Source organism: Canis aureus, chromosome 8, assembly GCF_053574225.1.
Source record: "Canis aureus isolate CA01 chromosome 8, VMU_Caureus_v.1.0, whole genome shotgun sequence".
Classification (NCBI taxonomy): Eukaryota; Metazoa; Chordata; class Mammalia; order Carnivora; family Canidae; genus Canis; species Canis aureus.
In genome coordinates, this window is record NC_135618.1 from 59051862 (window position 1) to 59070395 (window position 18534).

At 47.7% G+C, this 18534-nt stretch overlaps 1 protein-coding gene across 3 annotated transcripts in view; it reads right to left on the minus strand.

Annotated features, from left to right (window-relative positions):
• GSG1L (GSG1 like) overlaps nt 1-18534 on the minus strand; it is a 202077-nt gene that overhangs the window by 128813 nt on the left and 54730 nt on the right. For all 3 annotated transcript variants that reach the window (XM_077907120.1, XM_077907119.1, XM_077907118.1), the window contains exon 2: nt 2223-2270. In XM_077907120.1, coding sequence (XP_077763246.1) covers nt 2223-2270 — 48 coding nt within the window. The remainder of the gene's footprint in view (nt 1-2222; nt 2271-18534) is intronic.

Consider the following 18534-nt stretch of genomic DNA (forward strand, 5'->3'; position numbering starts at 1 on the left):
CACACAGGAGATCCACGCACACCTACTCACGGGAGCACCTGCTCGGGCATGTGCACACTCACCCTCAACCCACTGTACACACGCATTGACATGTGCACACAGGGGCCATGCCTCCTGGATGCCAGATGTGAGGCACAGGTGGCCCTGCAGCTCCATGGCCTTGGGGGTTACTGGAGTTGGCCGAACACTGGCAAGGGGCCGCCTCCAGGTACAGGCTTGTAAGACGCAGGTTGACGGAGGGGTCTGAAGCATGGGCTCTGCCCTGCATGAGAAGTGACACGCGGGTTGGCTTCAAGTCTGTAAGGCTCAGATTCTGCATCTGGCAGTGGGGTGACTTTGTCAGCCGCTCCTCACAAAGTTGTGGGGGGCTTCTCAGTTAATGCAGCGCCTGGCACATGGGGACTGCCCAGTGCATATCCACCATGTAGGCTTTTTTTTTTTTTAAGATTTCATTTATTTATTCGTGAGAGACACACAGAGAGAGGCAGAGACACAGGCAGAGGGAGAAGCAGGCTCCATGCAGGGAGCCCGACATGGGACTCGATCCTGGGACCCCAGGATCATGCCCTGGGCTGAAGACAGACACTCAACCGCTGAGCCACCTGGGTGTCCCTCCACCATCTAGGTATTAGCAGCAGTATTCCTAAGGCTTCTTGACCTCAGTTTGGAAGCTGGGGCCCAGCTGCTCAGCTCGAAACTTCAGGGTGGCCTCCTGTGATAGCCAAGCAGGGCACGGTCGCTGGGAAGCCAGGTGAGGAGGTAGTGCCCCACCACTGCCGAAAGTCTGCTATTGGGGGAGGTGGCTGGGCCTCTTCCTGGGTCTGAGGGTCCCCAACTCACAAGCTGCCACTTGCCTGGAGCTCTCCAAGGGGACAGTGTCCGAGAGACAGAAACATCACTCGCCTCTGTGACACATAGCCCCCTTGCCAGTACCCCTTTTGCCAACATCTAGCCTTCAGGTCCCTGACCCTCCAGACACTGCAGGGCAGCCACAAGCCCAGCCCCACCAGCAGGGGACATGACTGGCCCCAAGCCCTGGATTAAAGCATTTCTCTTGAGTCAGGCATGATGAAATCCCCCCTGTTGGGGCAGTATCTAGGACTGGACTTCTGCCTCAGTTTCCCCACCCCGAGGCCCAGAACCAGAGCCTTCTCCTAATCTCCAGGCTGTTTGAAGACATCAGCACACCTGCTCTCCTTGCACATCCTCCTCGGTGGCAGGGGGGAGGCAGGTTGAGGAGGCAGCCATGCCCTCATGTTCCTTTGGCAGCACATCCTCCAGAATCTGCTCTCTCGCTCTCCCTTAATAATAAAACCCCAGCCTTAGCTGAGCACGTTGCCAGGTTGCCAGGATAACAATCTCATTTCCCAGCCTCCCTGTAGCTGAGTCTGGCCCTGGGATCAAATTCTGGCCGAGGCAACATGAGCAGGTACTGTGGGCAACTTCTAGAAACCTTGGAGTTGACACACAAGCTTGACCCTTTCTCCTTTGCCCCCCCTAAGCTGCTGCCTGGAAGGCAGGTGTGACAGCTGGAGCTCCAGCTGCCATCTTAGATTATGAAGACAAAAGCACAGAGATGATGGAGAAGGTCATCAAGGTCTGGATCCTGAGAACTTCATGGAGCAGAGCCACCTGGACTGCCTACTTTCAAACTTTTATAGAAGCAATGCGCATTTCTCCTCTGAAGTCGGCTACTTTGGACCACCATTCCCTACAGCTAAAGCTAATCCTACAGCTGTGCTCACCCTACACGCGAGCTGCGGCCAGCCCCTGACCATTCTACTCTGAGCGTCGCTGAGGGTCAGCATCTCTGCTCTTGGGCCCCGTGCACAGGGAGTGACAGACACAGGACAGCCGGTTTCCCGCCCCTGAGGACAAATCCTGCAGTTGGATGCAGCGCCCCCAACACTGGTCTAGCCTCACTCCGACATCCACACACCTATCCCACCTCCCCCCCAATCCTGGTGTGGACTGGGACATGGAAGCATTATGACTCTCGGGACTGTCCCACTTAGGGGAACGACAGGATGGGCCTCCACCTGCCTTTCTCCCCTTCCCAACCGCTCGAGAAACTTGAAGCTTTGCAGGATTATGGGTCTCTGGGGAGCCGTCACCCAGTGGTGCTGCTGGAGAAACCCTCACGGGGCTGCGGGAAGCCACCTGGGCAGGAAGTGTCTCTGAAGGGCGCTGGGCTTGCACACCTGAGCGGGGGCCACACTTACCCTTCTCCGATGCTGGGGCCAGGTCAATGAAACTGCGACATTTTTCACCTTCAAAAAGAAAAGAAGGGTTTCAGAATGTGAGAGGAAGTGATAGCTTCAGGCACCCCTCCCCTTCGCTGAGCCTTGTCACCGAGCAGGACGTGGGGCCCCGAGTATCTCTATCCCTTATTCCCGGAAAGCCAATGTCCCCAAGGAAACTGTGGGCAGCGAATCTGCAAACTCAGCCAAACAGCACCAGGGATGTCACCTCCGCTCTTACCCCCGATCCAACCTGCCCAAGCATGTGGCTCACACTTGCTCCAAGCCCTCGGTCCCCTTCCACAGCCCTCACCCCGTCCAGACCCAGCAGGATGAGGACAGCCCCTCGCTAGGCTCCCCAGGGGCCTCCACACTGCTGCTGCCGCCCGGGAGATGCTTTCAGGACACACAGCTCTGATCACGTCACACACGCACACAGGCACATATACTTCCGCTCAAACCCTCTGATGACTCCCTGAAGAATGATGCCCCAAGTTTCTTCACGGAGACCCCTGCACTCAGCCCTGACACTCTTCATGCCCCCTCCACCACGAAGCCTCAGCCGTGCTGTTCCCGCTGCTGGGGACACGCTTCCCCTCCCATGAGCTCTCACGGCCCCCTGGCCCTCTCCAACACCCAGTCACCTTATGGTTCCACTCTTCGTATGATTCTTAGGTGGATGACCCACAGGTTGTGAGCGCCATGAGGGTGTGCATCCCCAGCTCAGGAAGTGGCAACTCCATCCTCCCTCATGCTCAGGCCAAAACCTTGGCATCAACCTTGATTTCTCCCTTTGGCTCACACCTCCACATTCGATCTGTGGCTCTGGCATGGCGGTGTATCTAGAATCCAATCACCTCTCACCCCCTCCGTTGCTCCAGCCACCATCTCCACTTAGATGATGGTGGTAGCCTCTGCCTGGGTCTCCCTGTTACTGCCCTTCTCCATACAGTGGCCAGCGGATCCTCTTATAACCTAGGATGGATTATTATGTCCTTCTCTGTTCAGAACACAGAATGAGAACCCAAGTCCTCCTCGTGGCCCACAGGGTCATCACCTCCCTAACCCCATCTCCTACCAGCTTCCCCTTCACTCACTTGGCTCTGTCCACACTGATCTCCTTCCCGATCCTTAAATGTGCCAGGTATACCTCTGCCTCAGGGTTTTTGCACATACTGCTACTTCTACCTGGAGCATTTTTCCCTCACATAGTTGAATGGTTTACCCTTCCTCCTTTTTATCACCTTCCTCAAATGTTACCTTCTCAGGGGGACCTTCCCCAGCCAATTTTTAATATTCCAAAGGTCCCTGCCCTGACTGCCCAAGCTGTCTTCCTGCTGGACCCTTACCACCTAAAACAGGGTCTGGTACATATGAAGGCATAATACATATTTGCTGAAGGAGCATATGAATGAATAAACCAAAGAGTGACTGGACAAAGAGATGAGCAAATGAATGAATGAATGTCTTACACCCAAACTTTCAATCTTTAAGAAACTCTAAGTCTGTCTCTCCCAGGCCTCCTTGACGCTGGGCACCATGCTGACCAGGACACGGTGATGAGCAAGACGGCCCGGCCTCCAGGCCCTCTGTCACAAAGGCAGCACACACTGCAACCTGCCAGAGGGACAATGTTGCCCACAAATCCAGATGAGAACCAGAAGAGCTGGCCGTGCCGGGCTCACAGCCCACAGAGCAACAATCAGATGGGTCAGATGCTGCCCCCTTCAGATGGAGGACAGGCCCTGGAGTCTGCCACAGTCCCCGCCGCTCCCCGCTGTTTTCCCTCTAGCCTCCCCTGAAGCCACCCAGCCAGTCCCTGGGACACTAGGTCGGAAGACCTTTAGGGTCAGCTTGCAATCCCTGGCTTAAGGATTTTACTGCTAATCCCAGCAAGGATATAGATTTCATGTCAAAATGGAACCAATGTGAGTTGGGCGGGGGGCGGGGGGAGGGGTGGAAAGGATCTGGAAGCTTTCAGCATTCTCAATTCATGTGTCTGCTTGAAGCTTCCTAAGTTCTTCTCTAAGAAGCTCCCTGGAAGCCCCCTTGGGATCCTGAGTGTCCTTCCAGCCCCATACAAATGCAAATCAGACAAGAGGAATGTTGGCAGATGAGGCTGAGAAGGAAGGCAAGGGCCAGATCACAAAGGGTCTTGAGTGCCAAGCTAAGGAGTAGACTCCTGTCTTGTTTACATCATCCCTTCCAAAGAATCATGAGGCCACAGGTGGCTGGATGGTGCTCCTGTGGCTTCCTCCCCGGGGCTCTATGCTGAGACACAGGACCCTTACCTCCCTTCATGGATCAAGAAAACAAGGCCCAGGGCCACTGCATGACCACCTGGGACCACACAGCAAGTCAGAGGTACCAAGATTAGAACCCACTGAAAGAGATGTTTGCTGACAGCCAAGAACTGGAAAGCAGGATAAAAAAAAATAAGAATCAGTAGTATGCTAGAATGGATATATTTGAATGAATTGCTTCTAAGTTTCTTTACTGTTATATTGTTTTCTCAAAATCTGGAGAGAGAAAACATTAATGGTCAAATTCAGACCAACACCCAGGGCCATGTTCAGACCTTGTGGATCCTAGGCACTTTGACCTATTGGGGTCCTTCCTAAATTAAAAAAAATTGAATTAAAAATTACATTTTACAATTGCGTTGGCTAAAAACAAATATATTAACACTACATATTAAGATTTCTCTTCACCTAAAAGCTTATCTTTTTCTTCCAATTTTTTAAAAGATTTTATTTATTTATTCATGAGAGACACAGGGAGAGAGGCAGAGACAAGGCAGAGGGAGAAGCAGGCTCTCTTCAGGGAGCCTGATGTGAGACTCGATCCCAGCTCATCATGCCCTGAGCTGAAGGCAAGCGCTCAACCACTGAGCCACCCAGGTGCCCTTTTTTTTTTAAAAGAATTAAAAGAATTAAAACTTGTGTATACATCCATGAAAGCATCGTGAGTCCTTGGCTCTGTGCCGCTGGATGAGAGGGAGAAGCGGCCCTACAGCTCCGGGTCTCCCAGCTCCCCCATTATTGTCTTCCCACCACCACTGGGCTCCCGATGATAGGTAAAGTTGATGTGCTAAGCATTTTGCCTTCTCTTCTTCAACAGTTTTGCTGAGATATGATTCACATGCCATACGATTCACCAACGTAAAGCTGACAGTTTAAAGGTTTATTGTATATTCTTAGTATATTCACAAGACTGCGTGACCATCACCACAATCAATTTTAGAACGCATTCGTTACCCCCCAAAAAGAAACGCCATACCTATTACCAGTCAGCCCCATTTCCCCCAATCCTCCCAGCACTGGGTAACCCCTGATCTATTTTTCTTCTCTATAGATTTGCCTATTCTGGTTATTTCACACAAATGGAATCATACAATACGTGATCCTTTGTGTCTGGCTTCTTTCCCTTAGCATAATGTTTTCAAGGTTCATCTATGTTGTGGCATGAACCAGTACTTTGTTCCTTTTTTAAGGCTGAATAATGTTCCATGGTATGGCTACATCACATTATGTTTATCTTCATCAGTTAATGGATTTCGGGTTTGTTTCCACTTTTTTGGCTATTGATGAACTTTCATGTAACAAGATTTTGTGGGGACAAGTTTTCATTTCTCTTAGGTCTATACCTAGGAGTGGAAATGCTGGGTCATGTGGAAGTTCTATTGACCCTTATTGGGAACTATGAGACTCTTTTCCAAAGTAGACATGGTGTTTTACATTCCCACTAGCTATGTGTCTATATATAAGGGTTCCAATTTCTCCACATCTTTGTCACCACTTGTTATTGTATCTTTTTTGTATATATCATAGGCATCCTTTCAGGTGGGAAGTGGTACCTCAGTGCAGTTTTGATTTGTACATCCCCAGTGACTAGTAATGTTAAGCATCTTTCCATGTGCTTCTTGGCCATTTGCATGTCATCTTTGGAGAAATCCAGATCCTTTGCCCATTTTTAATTGGATTATTTTGTCATTTTATTATTGAGTTCTAAGAGTGCTTTATATATTCTGCATACATATACCTTAACGGATATCCAACTTGCAAAAATTTTGTCCCATTCTGTGAATAGTCATTCCGCTCTCTTGATGGTGTCCTTTGAAGCACAAGAGTTTTAAATTTCGATGAAGCCCAATTTATCTATTTCTCTTTTGTTGCTTTTCCTTTTGTGTCATAGCTCAGAAGGCTTTGCCTGACTCAACATCATGAAGATTTAGTCTTATTCTTTTATTATTTTAACTCTTACCTTTAGGTTTATCATCTATTTGATGTTGACTTATGTGCATGGTGTACAAAAAGTGTCCAACTCTATTCTTTTGCACGTGGATATCCAGTTGTCTCAGCCCATTTGTTGAAAGGCTATTCTTTCCCCCATTGAATTGTCCTGGCACCCTTGTCAAAAAATAACTGACTATAAATGGGAGGGTTTATTATGTTCTCTCAGTTCTATTCCATTGATCTATCTATATACCTATCCTTATACTGGTACTACACTGTTTTTGATTTGAAATTGAATGAGTCCTCCAACTTTGTGTTTCATTTTTAAGATGATTTTGGCTAATCTGGGTCCTTTGAATTTCCATATAAATTTTATTTTTTTTAAAGATTCACTTATTTATTGGTGGGGCAGAGGCAGAGGGAGACAGAGAGAAAATGTCCAGCAGACTCCTTGCTGAGTGCAGAGTCCAATGTGGGGCTCAATCCCATGACCCTGAGATCATGGCCTGAGCTGAAATCAAGAGTCAGACACTTAACTGATTGAGCCACCCAGGCACCCCTCCATATGGATTTTAGAATCAACTTGTCAATTTCTGGGGGGGGGGGGGGGAATGCCAGTTGGATTTTTTTTTTAAGATTTTTATTTCTTGATAATCTCTATACCCAACATGGGCTTGAATTTACAACCCAGAGATCGAGTCATGTACTCTACTAATTGAGCCAGCCAGGCACCTCATCGTTAGAATTTTAATAGGGATTGCACTGAGTCTGTAGATCAATTTAGGGGAATATTGCCGCCTTAATAATATTAAGTCTTCCAGTCCATGAACATGGAATGTCTGTCCATTTATTTATATCTTCTTTAATTTCTTCTAATAATGTTCTGTAGTTTATGGAATATAAATAGGTCTTACACTTATTTTGTTAGATTTATTCTTAAGAATTTTACTCTTTTCGGTTATTGTACATAGAATTGTTTTCTTAATTTCATTTTCAGTTTGTTCATTGCTAGGGTATAAAAATATGATTATTTTTGTATACTGACCTTGTGCTCTGTAATCTTGCTAAATTCGCTTATAAGTTCTAGTAGTTTTCAGTAGATTCTCAGGATTTACTATATACAAGATCATGCCATCCACAAATAGAGGTAGTTTTACTTCTTCCTTTCCAATCTTGATGCCTTTTATTTCTTTTTCTTGTCTAATTGCTCTAGCTAAAATCTCCAGCATAATGTTGAATAGAAGTGGCAAGAGCAAACGTCCTTGTCTTGTTCCTGATCTTAAGGAGAAAAACGTTCATTCTTATACCATTAAGTATGATGTTTGCTGCAGGATTTTCATAGATAATCTTTATCAGGTTGAAGACATTCCTCCTATTCCTGGTTTGTTGAGTGGTTTTATCATAAAAGTGTGTTTGCCTTCTCTTTAATCTCATAATAACCTGCAATGATGTAGCTCTGAGAATCCCCATTTAGAGACAAGCAAGCTGAGGCTCTGAGCTTTCAATGACTTGCCCAAGACCACACAGCCAGTAATGATGGAGCAGGACTCAGTCCAAGTCTATAGACTCCAAACTCCATGCCCTAAAGTTTTTCCAGCTATGTACTCAGTTTCCATGTAAGAATTTCCTACTGCAGCCAGCCATTCCCACTGTGTAGAGCTTCCAGATCCTGAAAGGAATCCCCCAAGAACATATCCCCCCCCATGCAGACAGGGAAAATCCACCAGGGGCCAAATAAAATGGCTCTCGCATTTCTATTTCTGCTACATGGACAAGACCAAATGGATGATGTTTGAACAGAGATGGTCAAACTTGGCCCACACTGTCTATTCAGGACAATGCTGAAGTTTAAGAAAAAATCATAGTAATGACATAAGGAAGACTGGCTATTTTGATGGTCAGCAAGTCTATTACTTGATATCCAAACACAGAGAGGAGTTTTTTTCTCCAAACCCCTATTCTTCATGATAAAAATTAGCTAACCGTTTGTGTGAAAGATATCAAACTGTACCAAATTGTCTTACTGCTTTTAGAAGTAGCCTTTAAAACATCTTTGTCAATTATCCTTAAGTTGATATGTTTAACTAAGGGATTTAATTGGGGTATAAAATTAAAGACAAGAGCACTTTATCTCTTTAGACTGAGGCTTGTCAATTAGATCATGGAGCTGTGGCATGTTACTGCCACCTGATGGCAGCGTACCTTCTGTGAACTGTGGACCGTGAAAGCTGGGAAGAATCCTAGAGGTCATCCAATTTAAGTGGCTCTCAGCCCTGGGAACCCCATGCCCTACCCACAGAGACCCTGATTTAATTGATCTGTGTGGGGCCTAAACTTCAGGGAGGTTTTAAAAACTCCCTGATTCCAACACGCAGCTAGGCTGAGATTCACATCCCAATCTGATGGTTTTTTTTAAAGAATTTATTGATTTATTCATGAGAGATACAGAGAGAGGCGGAGACACAGGCAGAGGGAGAAGCAGGCCCCATACAGGGAGCCCGATGCGGGACTCGATCCCCGGAATGTGGGATCACGCCCTGAGCTGAAGGCAGACGCTCACCCCCTGAGCCACCCAGGCGTCCCTCCAATCTGGTTCATTAAAAAAAAAACTATTTTCAACATTAGAAAAACAGTAAGTTATCTTTAGTGACAGCTCATGTTATCAAAATGGACATGCCTTCAAACAGCACTATCTGGGAAGTAGGATAGCAGAGTGGCCAAGAGTCTGAGTTCTGGGATCAGCAGAGCTGGGTTCAAATCCTGACCCTGTCATTTCCTTCCACATGAATCCCCAGTCTTTCTTTTTTTTTTTTTTTAAATGTTTTTTTGGTTTTCTTTTTTAGATTTTATTTATTCATAGAGACACAGAGAGAGAGAGAGGCAGAGACACAGGCAGAGGGAGAAGCAGGCTCCATGCAGAGAGCCTGACGCGGGACTCGATCCAGGGTCTCCAGGATCGCGCCCTGTGCCAAAGGCAGGCGCCAAACCGCTGCGCCACCAGGGCTGCCCTCCCCAGTCTTTCTGTGCCTTGATTCCTTGACTGTTTCATGGGTATGGCACCTATGGGAGCGTTGTAAAGTCCTGATACGGCCACAGAGCTTAGACATGGTGCCTAGCACAGAGTGGGTGCTTAGGAAATGGGTGGCCGTCCATTTGGCCATTGGTGTCTGCTGTCCAATGGAGAGGAGAGCAGACTGATGTACGGTGGTGGGTGGAGGAAGGGAGTGGGGCTCAGAGCAGGGGCCCTAGACCCACCTGGGTTCAGCTTAACTCCATCACTTACTAGATGTATGACTCCACATTAACCTTCTGGTGCCTCAGTTTCCCTATCTATAAAGTGAAAACCACCAATGCTAGTGTTTCTAAGTACTGATAACAGGGTGGATCAGTAGGGGTTAGTGCCAACCACCAGGTGTACAGCGAGGACAGCTCAGTGAGCAGGAGACCACACTGCCAAGTGTCATCTGCGGGAATGTATAGTTCCCTTATGAGCCCGTGCCCAGGATGTGGCCCTGCACTGCCCATTATCTCCACCAAACCCATGGGCATTGTTTAGTAATTGCCTCATTTTTGCCCCTTGAAGATGCTCTTTCTCCCATTGCTACCTCCACTGATTCCCTTTGGCTCACAGTGAGTTACTAAAAATTGAGAAGGTGAAAGAGAGCATCTCCTCCCCAGGAAGGAGAGTCCCCTAAAGACCCACTGTGTTCCCAGAGGCTCACTGGAGCCAGCTCAATGCTCACCCTAGTTTCCCACAAGGAAGACTATCTTGTTCACCAACCACCTACACTCCCCCCCAAAAAGATGTCTCCCTGCTCTGAATTTCCAGCATTTTATCACAGTATCTTTCATTATATTGTCTCATTCTCCCTCAGGCACAGCTTGGCCCCTCTGGCTTGAACTCCTTTGGGGCTGTACACGGCAGATCTCCCCACCAGCAGGTGGAAGCTAGAACATTATGTTACCCAAGATCCAGGATCCAGTGACCCAAGGAGAGCCCAGAGTGAACACTATGCTAAGAACCTGGCCGGCATCACAACTGAATGAGGTCACTATCCATCCCCATTTTACAGATGAGGAAGTCAAGCTCATGTAGGCAAAGGGACCTCCTCAAGGTCACACAGCCAAGAAGTAGCAGAATCAAGATGGGGGCTCAGGTCCATGTCTTTCTAAAACTCTTTCCATCATTCAAAGGATTGGCTTGTCCAGAATAAGACACAGGGGCACCTGGTGGCTTAGTTGGCTATGTGTCTGCCTTTGGCTCAGATCATGATGCTAGGGTCCTGGGATCGAGCCCCACAGTGGACTACCTGCTCAGCTGGGGTTTGCTTCTCCCTCTGCCTCTGCCTTTCCCCAAGCTCAAGCTCTCTCTCACCCTCTCTCTCTCTCTCTCTCTCTCAAATAAAAATAAAATCTTTTAAAAAAAAAAGAAAAAAAGAAGTAGGACAGAGACTCAGGACATTTCACAGCCACATGAGATTTTTGGGCTCAGGTAAATCAACAGTGTCTCCGAAATGTCCTTTTAAAACATTTTATTATGAGAAATTCCCATCTTGTACAAAACCAGAGAGACTAGTGCAAGGAGCCCTACGTTCCCCCATCCCCAGCTTGGAAACTGTCACGTCACGGCCAGTCTTGTTTCTTTACCCCGTAGCCCCCACCATATAGAGTTATCTTGAAACAAATCCCAGAAGTTGTGTCTAAATGTCTTTTTGAAGGGTTTGCTCCCTTGCTCAGAAAAGACAAATGGAAGATCGTTTCTTCCCAGACCCTGTGACATCACCTTAGAGAGCTGGTGGCTTTTTGCAGCGAGGGAATAAAACACATAACCCAAGAGGGCCCGACCTGCCCTCCTTGCTGGCTGCAGAATTCTGACCCCCTGTCTGCAGGGACCCCGCTGAGCTAAGAGCAGGGACGGGGGAACCTCGGAAATCTCCCTGGGCACAGCAGCTTGAGCTTCGTCAGCCGGCACCTCGAGCCTGCACCAAGGAGAGCACCTGGCACGCGTCCCCGGCAGAAACGAGGCTTCCAGGAATCCGCCCTGGACACAACCGGCCAGGTCACAGCTGCCTCGGCTCGGGCTCACCACTCAGGCCTGAAGCCAGGGATCTCACCCGTGGTCCCTCCTCCAGGCCCAGTTTACTTGAGAAAAAGGCTGGTGTGTGGTGACGACGAGCAGAGCCAAGTGCACCAGGGTGCAGGGAGGCCAGCAGGGTGTGCTCCCTGGTGAGAGCTCTCCTGGTGAGAAGCTCGGGCTCTGACTTCATAGAGACGGGAGTTCAAATCCCAGCTCTGCCATCTGCTAACTGTGGAGGACTGGGGGGGAACGATGGGTTTTGTTTGGTTGTTTTTTGTTTTGTTTTGTTTTTGCCAGTAAAGGGTGATCATTCCCACCTTATGGGGTTGCTCGAGGGCCAAACGAGGTAAAACAAGACATCACCACTTAGGATTTAAACCAGGCAACACAGGGCACCGGGGTGGCTCAGTGGTTAAGCGTCTGTCCTTCAGCTCAGGGTATGATCCGGGGGTCCTGGGATCGAGCCCTGTGTTGGGTACCCAGGCCTGCTTCTCCCTCTGCCTGTCTCTGCCTCTCTCTGCCTCTCTGTTTCTCATGAATAAATAAATAAAATCTTTAAAAAATAAAAAATAAACCAGGCAACATCTGCAGGAGGGCCAGCACGATATGCTGATACCCACACTCCCACTGTCACTCATCAGAGTTCTCAAGGCTCCGTCCTTGAAAAAGGTGCTCTTCAGAGGCAAATGGAGGTGTCTGGGCTCAGAAGCCATAAGACATGAGTTCAAATCCCTCCTCTGCCTCTTCTTAGCCACATGATCTCAGAGAGTGACTTTATCTTTTGGATCCTTTTCCTCCCTCACCTGCCAAATGGAAGTCATCGGGTACCTGCCTTCTAGGTTCACAAAAAGGAGAACAGGGGAGTGCATGAAACCGTCCTTTGCTTGGCTTTGTAAATAAGAGTCATTTTTGATTTTTGCTTCCTTCCCTGGATTCTAAGTTAAAGACACATTGCAGTCTTCCAGAAGAGAGTTGGGAAGTCTTCCCAAGCCAGAAGCAGGAAGCCATAACGATGCAACCTCACCCTGAGCAGGTGGAGGAAACCTGGCAGGGGTGCAGGCAGCATCCAGGGAGGTGGCCAGAAGCAGATGCCCAAGGCTGGCAGAAGGTCTGTGGAACACGGAGGGTCGGCCAAGTTGCCCTTGGCATGAACACACAGGAGTCCAGGTCTGGCTGGCAGCGGGAAGATGGGCAGCAAGTGGAAGGGGCACTGGGGAGACCAGCGTCCTTGGCTGGGTCCCCGGATCCCAGGTCTGAGGACCGTGACTTAATTCCATACCCCACCAGATGGTGTAATTGAGGTTTCTGTGGCGTGCAGGGTGGGGAGCAGCATCGGGGCGACCGTGGTGAGGCACTGGTGTCACACTGGTGAGGCACTGGTGTCACACAAAGCCAGCCGACAAATATTTGCTAACATATATTGTGCACATACTCTGTACCAGGCCCAGAGGGTTTTACAAACTCCCATCCCTGTTTTACTGATGGAGAAACTGAGGCACAGGAAGGCCGAGTAACTTGTCTAAGCTCATTCAGCCAGTGGTAGAGCCAGGACTCAAACTGGGATGGCTCAGTGGAGCCTTGGCATTTGGCCACGACCGCCTCCTAGCGGAATAAGCAGTTTCTAGAAAACTCCATTCTTCCTAAGGTAGGTCCCAGATGCCCTCCCAAGAGGACTCCACATGTGGCAGGAGAAACCAGCAGCCATGAGGATGCGACCGCATTTCCAGATGCCCAGCCAACAGGACCCAAACGGGGTTGCTTCTTGTTTGGTTCTGAGACCGAGATTCCAGGGGACCCCACCTCCTGGCAGATGCCTAACTAGTTTTTCTCTACAGTAGGTGCTTTCAACTAGCTAGGAGGGCAGAGAAGAACTGGTCCTGGCCCCCAACCACCATGGCCGATGGGAAATAATTTTGATTGTTTGGCAAGGGCAAAAGTTCACACACCTTTGCTGGCTGGATTCAAGGAATTCAGCTCCAAGATCAGAGAATAAAGAAAAATGCCAGCAGATCTTGTGCGAAGCTTCTCCTCTCACTATCCAGGCTGGCAGCAGAGCCTTGGCAAGCACTTCCTTGGAATTCTCCAGAGGCCTCTGCCAGTTCAACTGACAGGGCAGCAGATGGTACACACTTATCTGCTGATGATATTTTGATTTATTTATCTCTTACAGATGGTACCATGCCTTGATTTCTGGCAGGAGTCCAAAATGTGGGTCAACTTTCTGGGCATAATCATTTCTCCAAGTGGATAAAATACTGGAGACTGAAATCCTGCCTGGCATCATGACCTCATCACCACAGTCTCCAGACATGCCTTGCTTGGGCATTTCAGGCACTGTGGGTAAACCGTAGGGAAAAGATTGTTCTAAAGAATTTTATAGCTGGAAGAACCTAAATGCTTATTTTAAATTAATACCATAGTGGTTAAATGTAAGAGTTCTGAATTCACAGAGTCTTGAGCCAAAGTCCCAGCTCTGCCACTTACAAGCTCCATGACCCAGCCTAGACACTCTGGGTTTTAGTTTCCTCATCTGTAAAATGGGTATGATCGTCATCGTTACTACATAACGTGTGACAGAAACAGCTGGCTATTACCGAAAAATTGTGCTACTCCTGTAGTGTGGGTCATTGCTAGGAAAGTGCCACCCAGCCAGGCACGATCTTTTCCAGCAGTCCTGCATCCTGGTGGGATCATGGGACTGGTTCTGCCTGTAAAGTGTGAGTAGTGCCTGGCTGGAGAGGGCTTTTATGAAGTGGACACGCCTTCTCTTTCCTCTGTCACCTAGATACAGTGGGCTCTGAGCCCCTGGGAAGTGATGAAACCACAGTGTGGAAGTTGCCTGGTCCCTGAATCACTGTGTGGAGGAGAGCTGCCATCCGTCAGAATCACTGACACTGAAATGTCACATGAGCAAACAATAAACTGCTACTATGTTAATCCACAGCCGTCTCTGGGTTTATCTGTTACAGCAGCCACTGTTGCCTGGTACATAGCTGGGGATCAAATGCGACCACACACGTGAGACAGCTGGTGCATGACAAGGACTCAGTAAGTGTTCACAATTATTAGTATCATCATCTTTCAAGGGAGCTTGATAAATTAAGGAGATCGTGATTTTTTTTTATGTCATCCCATCTGTTAGATTTGGTTAAAACTACACAGATCTGCCTTTCCTAATATCTCTCAGTCTTATTTATGCCCTTTTCTTTACACACCATCAGGAATCCATGAGCTGTCCTGTCTCACTCCCCAAAACCATGTTTTGAAAGAGAATTGTAAGGGGTGCCTGGGTGGCTTGTTCTGTTGAGTGTCCGACTCCTGATTTCAGCTCAGGTCATGATCTCAGGGTCCTGGGATCAAGCCCTGCGTTGGGCTCCATGCTAAGCAGAGAGTCTGCTCGAGGACTCTCTCTCTCCCTCTATCTCTCTGCTCCTCCCCTCCCTTTCTCTCTAAAATAAATAAATCTTTTTAAAAACAAATTAAAAGAAAGAAAGAAAGAAAGAAAGAAAGAAAGAAAGAAAGAAAGAAAGAAAGAGAGAGAGAAATGTGAAAGGAAAAAAGGAGCATAGATAGTTTTCCTGTGGCACACGGTGACTAACATGGAGATTATGGTCCTCCAACCTCTTGTCCCGGTATTTCCTTTCTGTCCCAGGCACAGAATTAATCCAAATCAGCTAGAGATGGAGGAGGGACATAAGAACCATGGAGCCCACAGCCCTCAGTTTCCAGATGTAGAAATAAAGGCCCAGGAGGGCCCATGGGTTGCCTGAGTTCTCCTCATTGGGCAGATATTGAGCTGAAGCTGGAACCTGAGTCCCCTGCCTTCTGATCCAGAAGAAGGTCAGGGAGGATGAGAAGTCCACAGTCCCTGGCCACAGAAAACAATACAAGCAAACACCTCCTGAGCACTCACTATGTGCCAGGCGCTGTTCTAAGTCTCCATAGGCACTCGTCTAGTTCTTAAACCACATAAAGGAGGTACTGTTATTGTTCCCATTTATCAGATGAAGAAACTGAGGCCCAATGAGGTTAAGCACCTTCCCCAAAGACACAGAGATAGCATGTAGTGGATCCAGGATTCCACCCAGGATGCTGTAACCCATAGAGGCACCACTTTGAATCACGTTTGGGGAGAGAGAATGTAGAAGGAGGATTCGACTTTCCTGCTTGATTCCCAGGAGAGGAACTAAACCCACTTGGGCCCAAGGACCAGGCATCTGTCCAATACAACCCAAGAAGAGTTCAGCCATGGAAATGGCCCCTCCAAGGTACCATTAAATTTCCCCGTGGAGGAAGAATATGAGAAAGGCTTGGCCCACCCCATGGAGATGTTGCCAAGAGCTTCAAGCAGCCTGGAGTGGGTGGCATATCAGACTAGGCCAGTGTTTCCTCACATGTCCCAGGAGTGGCTCATGACGGGGGGATGTGGCGCTAAATTACACTGAATCACATCATAGGGAATGATTTCCCTCCCCAATTCCCTTCCAACCCTTCAGATTGCTTCCAGGAGAATATTTCAGTTTTGTGCTAGCTTGTCCTTAACATCGCTCTAATACTTACTAATCTTCCATTTTAAACAAAGAAAAAAGCCAGAAGTATCTGGCGAGAATTTGATAGCATTGCTTTGTTTTCTGCACGTGCACACACACACACACGTATGCGTATATATATTTATTCTATTTTTGGCAAGTTGTGCTGATTCTCTATTTCCAATTGTAATATAAAGTTCCCCTTTTGAATTCATTTATGTAAGTAAAGTGGGAGCCAATACAGAGCACAAAAAAAAATCATAGTAGAACAAGGGTACATGCCTAAGAACAGATTCACAAAGGTGATATGAGAAAAACTAAAATGTGGGAATCACTGGGATAAAAGAATTCTGCACTTCCAGGCCCACTCTAGGCTAAGGGTTTGCAGGGCCACCACCCTGCACAACACTGGCATCGCCATTCAAACTGTGGTATATACGAATGACATTCCCTAGAGTCACGCAGTGCACAACCTCCACGGCTGTACACAGCGGCCATGAATATTTTTAGAGTAACAAATATCCCAAACACAGGAAGAAGGATAATCTTCTGCTCAGCTGCCCTGAAACTGGCAGCCAAAAGTTCCTCATTGCAAATTATGGCACTCTCTGATCCTCTTAGAGTGTCCCCATGCTCAGGGGGCTACCGGGCCACCCAAGAATAGCTGGCGCTCAACCCATCCTCAGGAGGAATGGAGGAAATAACAGGAACAGTGTTCTTCTCAGGGGAGGCTTCAGGAAGATAAATAACAAGGGAGCAGCATGTTCAACTCTAAAGGCAGCAGGCTGACATTCTCAGCCATGAAAGTACTTGAAGAGAGGAGTATCCCCCCCCCAAAAAAAAAGAGAGAGAAGAGTATCCCTGAGCCATTCTCAAAAAAGCTAGATGACATTGAAACATAGCTCACCCAGGGAAGAGTCAAGAATGAAGGATTTAGAGCAAAAACATCAAAGCAGAAAACCTATGGAAACACACAACCAAAATAAAATAATTGGAGATATTGTGTTACAACACCGTGATGTAACTGTAAAAGTCATGGAAACACCAGAAATCAGAAGGTCAGAGGCAGTATGGGCTCTGTGCTCTCATCTTTCTCAGAAGGGGTCTAATATGGAAACACATTTCTGGTTCAAAGGCTACAAGGATGCTTTTCCCTATTCCTCCCTGCTCCCCATCCTCATCACAGAGGTAATTATCTGCCCCAGTCAAAGTAGGCAGGTAGAAGACACATCAGAACTCAGGCCTCACTTGTCCTCAGGGACCCGGGCCCCTCACCCTACGTGGCTCTCAGCCCCAGGGTCACTGAGAAGAATCCTCTCATGTGCTAGGGATTTCCCAAGCTGATTAAAAACAAACAAAGTAAGAAAATCAACTTACACTCGGCCAGGGCAGTCCAGAACATATTCTCTCTCTCTCTCTCTCTCTCTCTCTCTCTCTCACACACACACACACACACACACACACACACACACGCTCATCTGTCTTGGGGTCCCCTGCCTCAGCCTCTCCCCTGGCCTCCCTGCCTCCGCACCGTCAGCCACAGGGATGTTTACAGAGCCCAGATCTGAATTCTGTTCAGCAACCTCCATGTTAAATTCACTTCTCACCAGAATCATCATGCCCTCAGACATTTATTAAAAATGCAGACTCCCAAAGATGCATATTCTCCGTGACCCAACAACTCCACTTCTCGGAACTCGTCTCACAGACATACTCACATGTGTGCAAAATGACACAAGGTCAAGATAACTGCAGCATTATTTTAAGAACAAAGGACTAGAAACAACCTGCATGTCCGTTAATTAAACAAGAAATACACATGCAATTTATGGAAAATTCACACTCATTAAAGCAAACGAGGCAGCTCTTTCTCTCTTTCTCAGAATATTAACACAGAATATTAATGTTAGCTAATATTAATCCAGAATACAGAACATTGATATTACGTGGAAAAGTGGGAACGTCACAGAAACTTGAGACCCAGTGCACATATAGAACCAATCTAAACTGCTCCCTCTGTCCTTGCTTCTGTCCAGCAGGACAGCCTGGCTTTCCCCATCAGACATTGTGTTGCTGCCACAAACTTAATGGCTTAAAGAATACAAAAATCTTGTAATTCTGTATCTCAGAATTCCAACGTGGGCCCTACTGGGCTACAGTCAAGGTGTTGGCAGCGCTGTGTTCCTTCGGGGAGGCTCTAGGGAAGATTCTGTTTCCTCGCCTTTTCGAGCTTCTCGGGCTGCGCACACTCGACTCCCCACCTTCCTTTCCACCATCTGCAAAGTCAGCCCTGTTGATTCTCTCCTCTCTGAGAGACATGCCTCCTTCTCCCACTACAACTGAGAAAGATCCTCCACTTTTAAGGATTCATGTGATTAGCTTGGGGCTCATCTGGAAAATCCAGGATAATCTCCCCAACTGAAAATCCCTAATTGAATCACATTTGAAAAAGT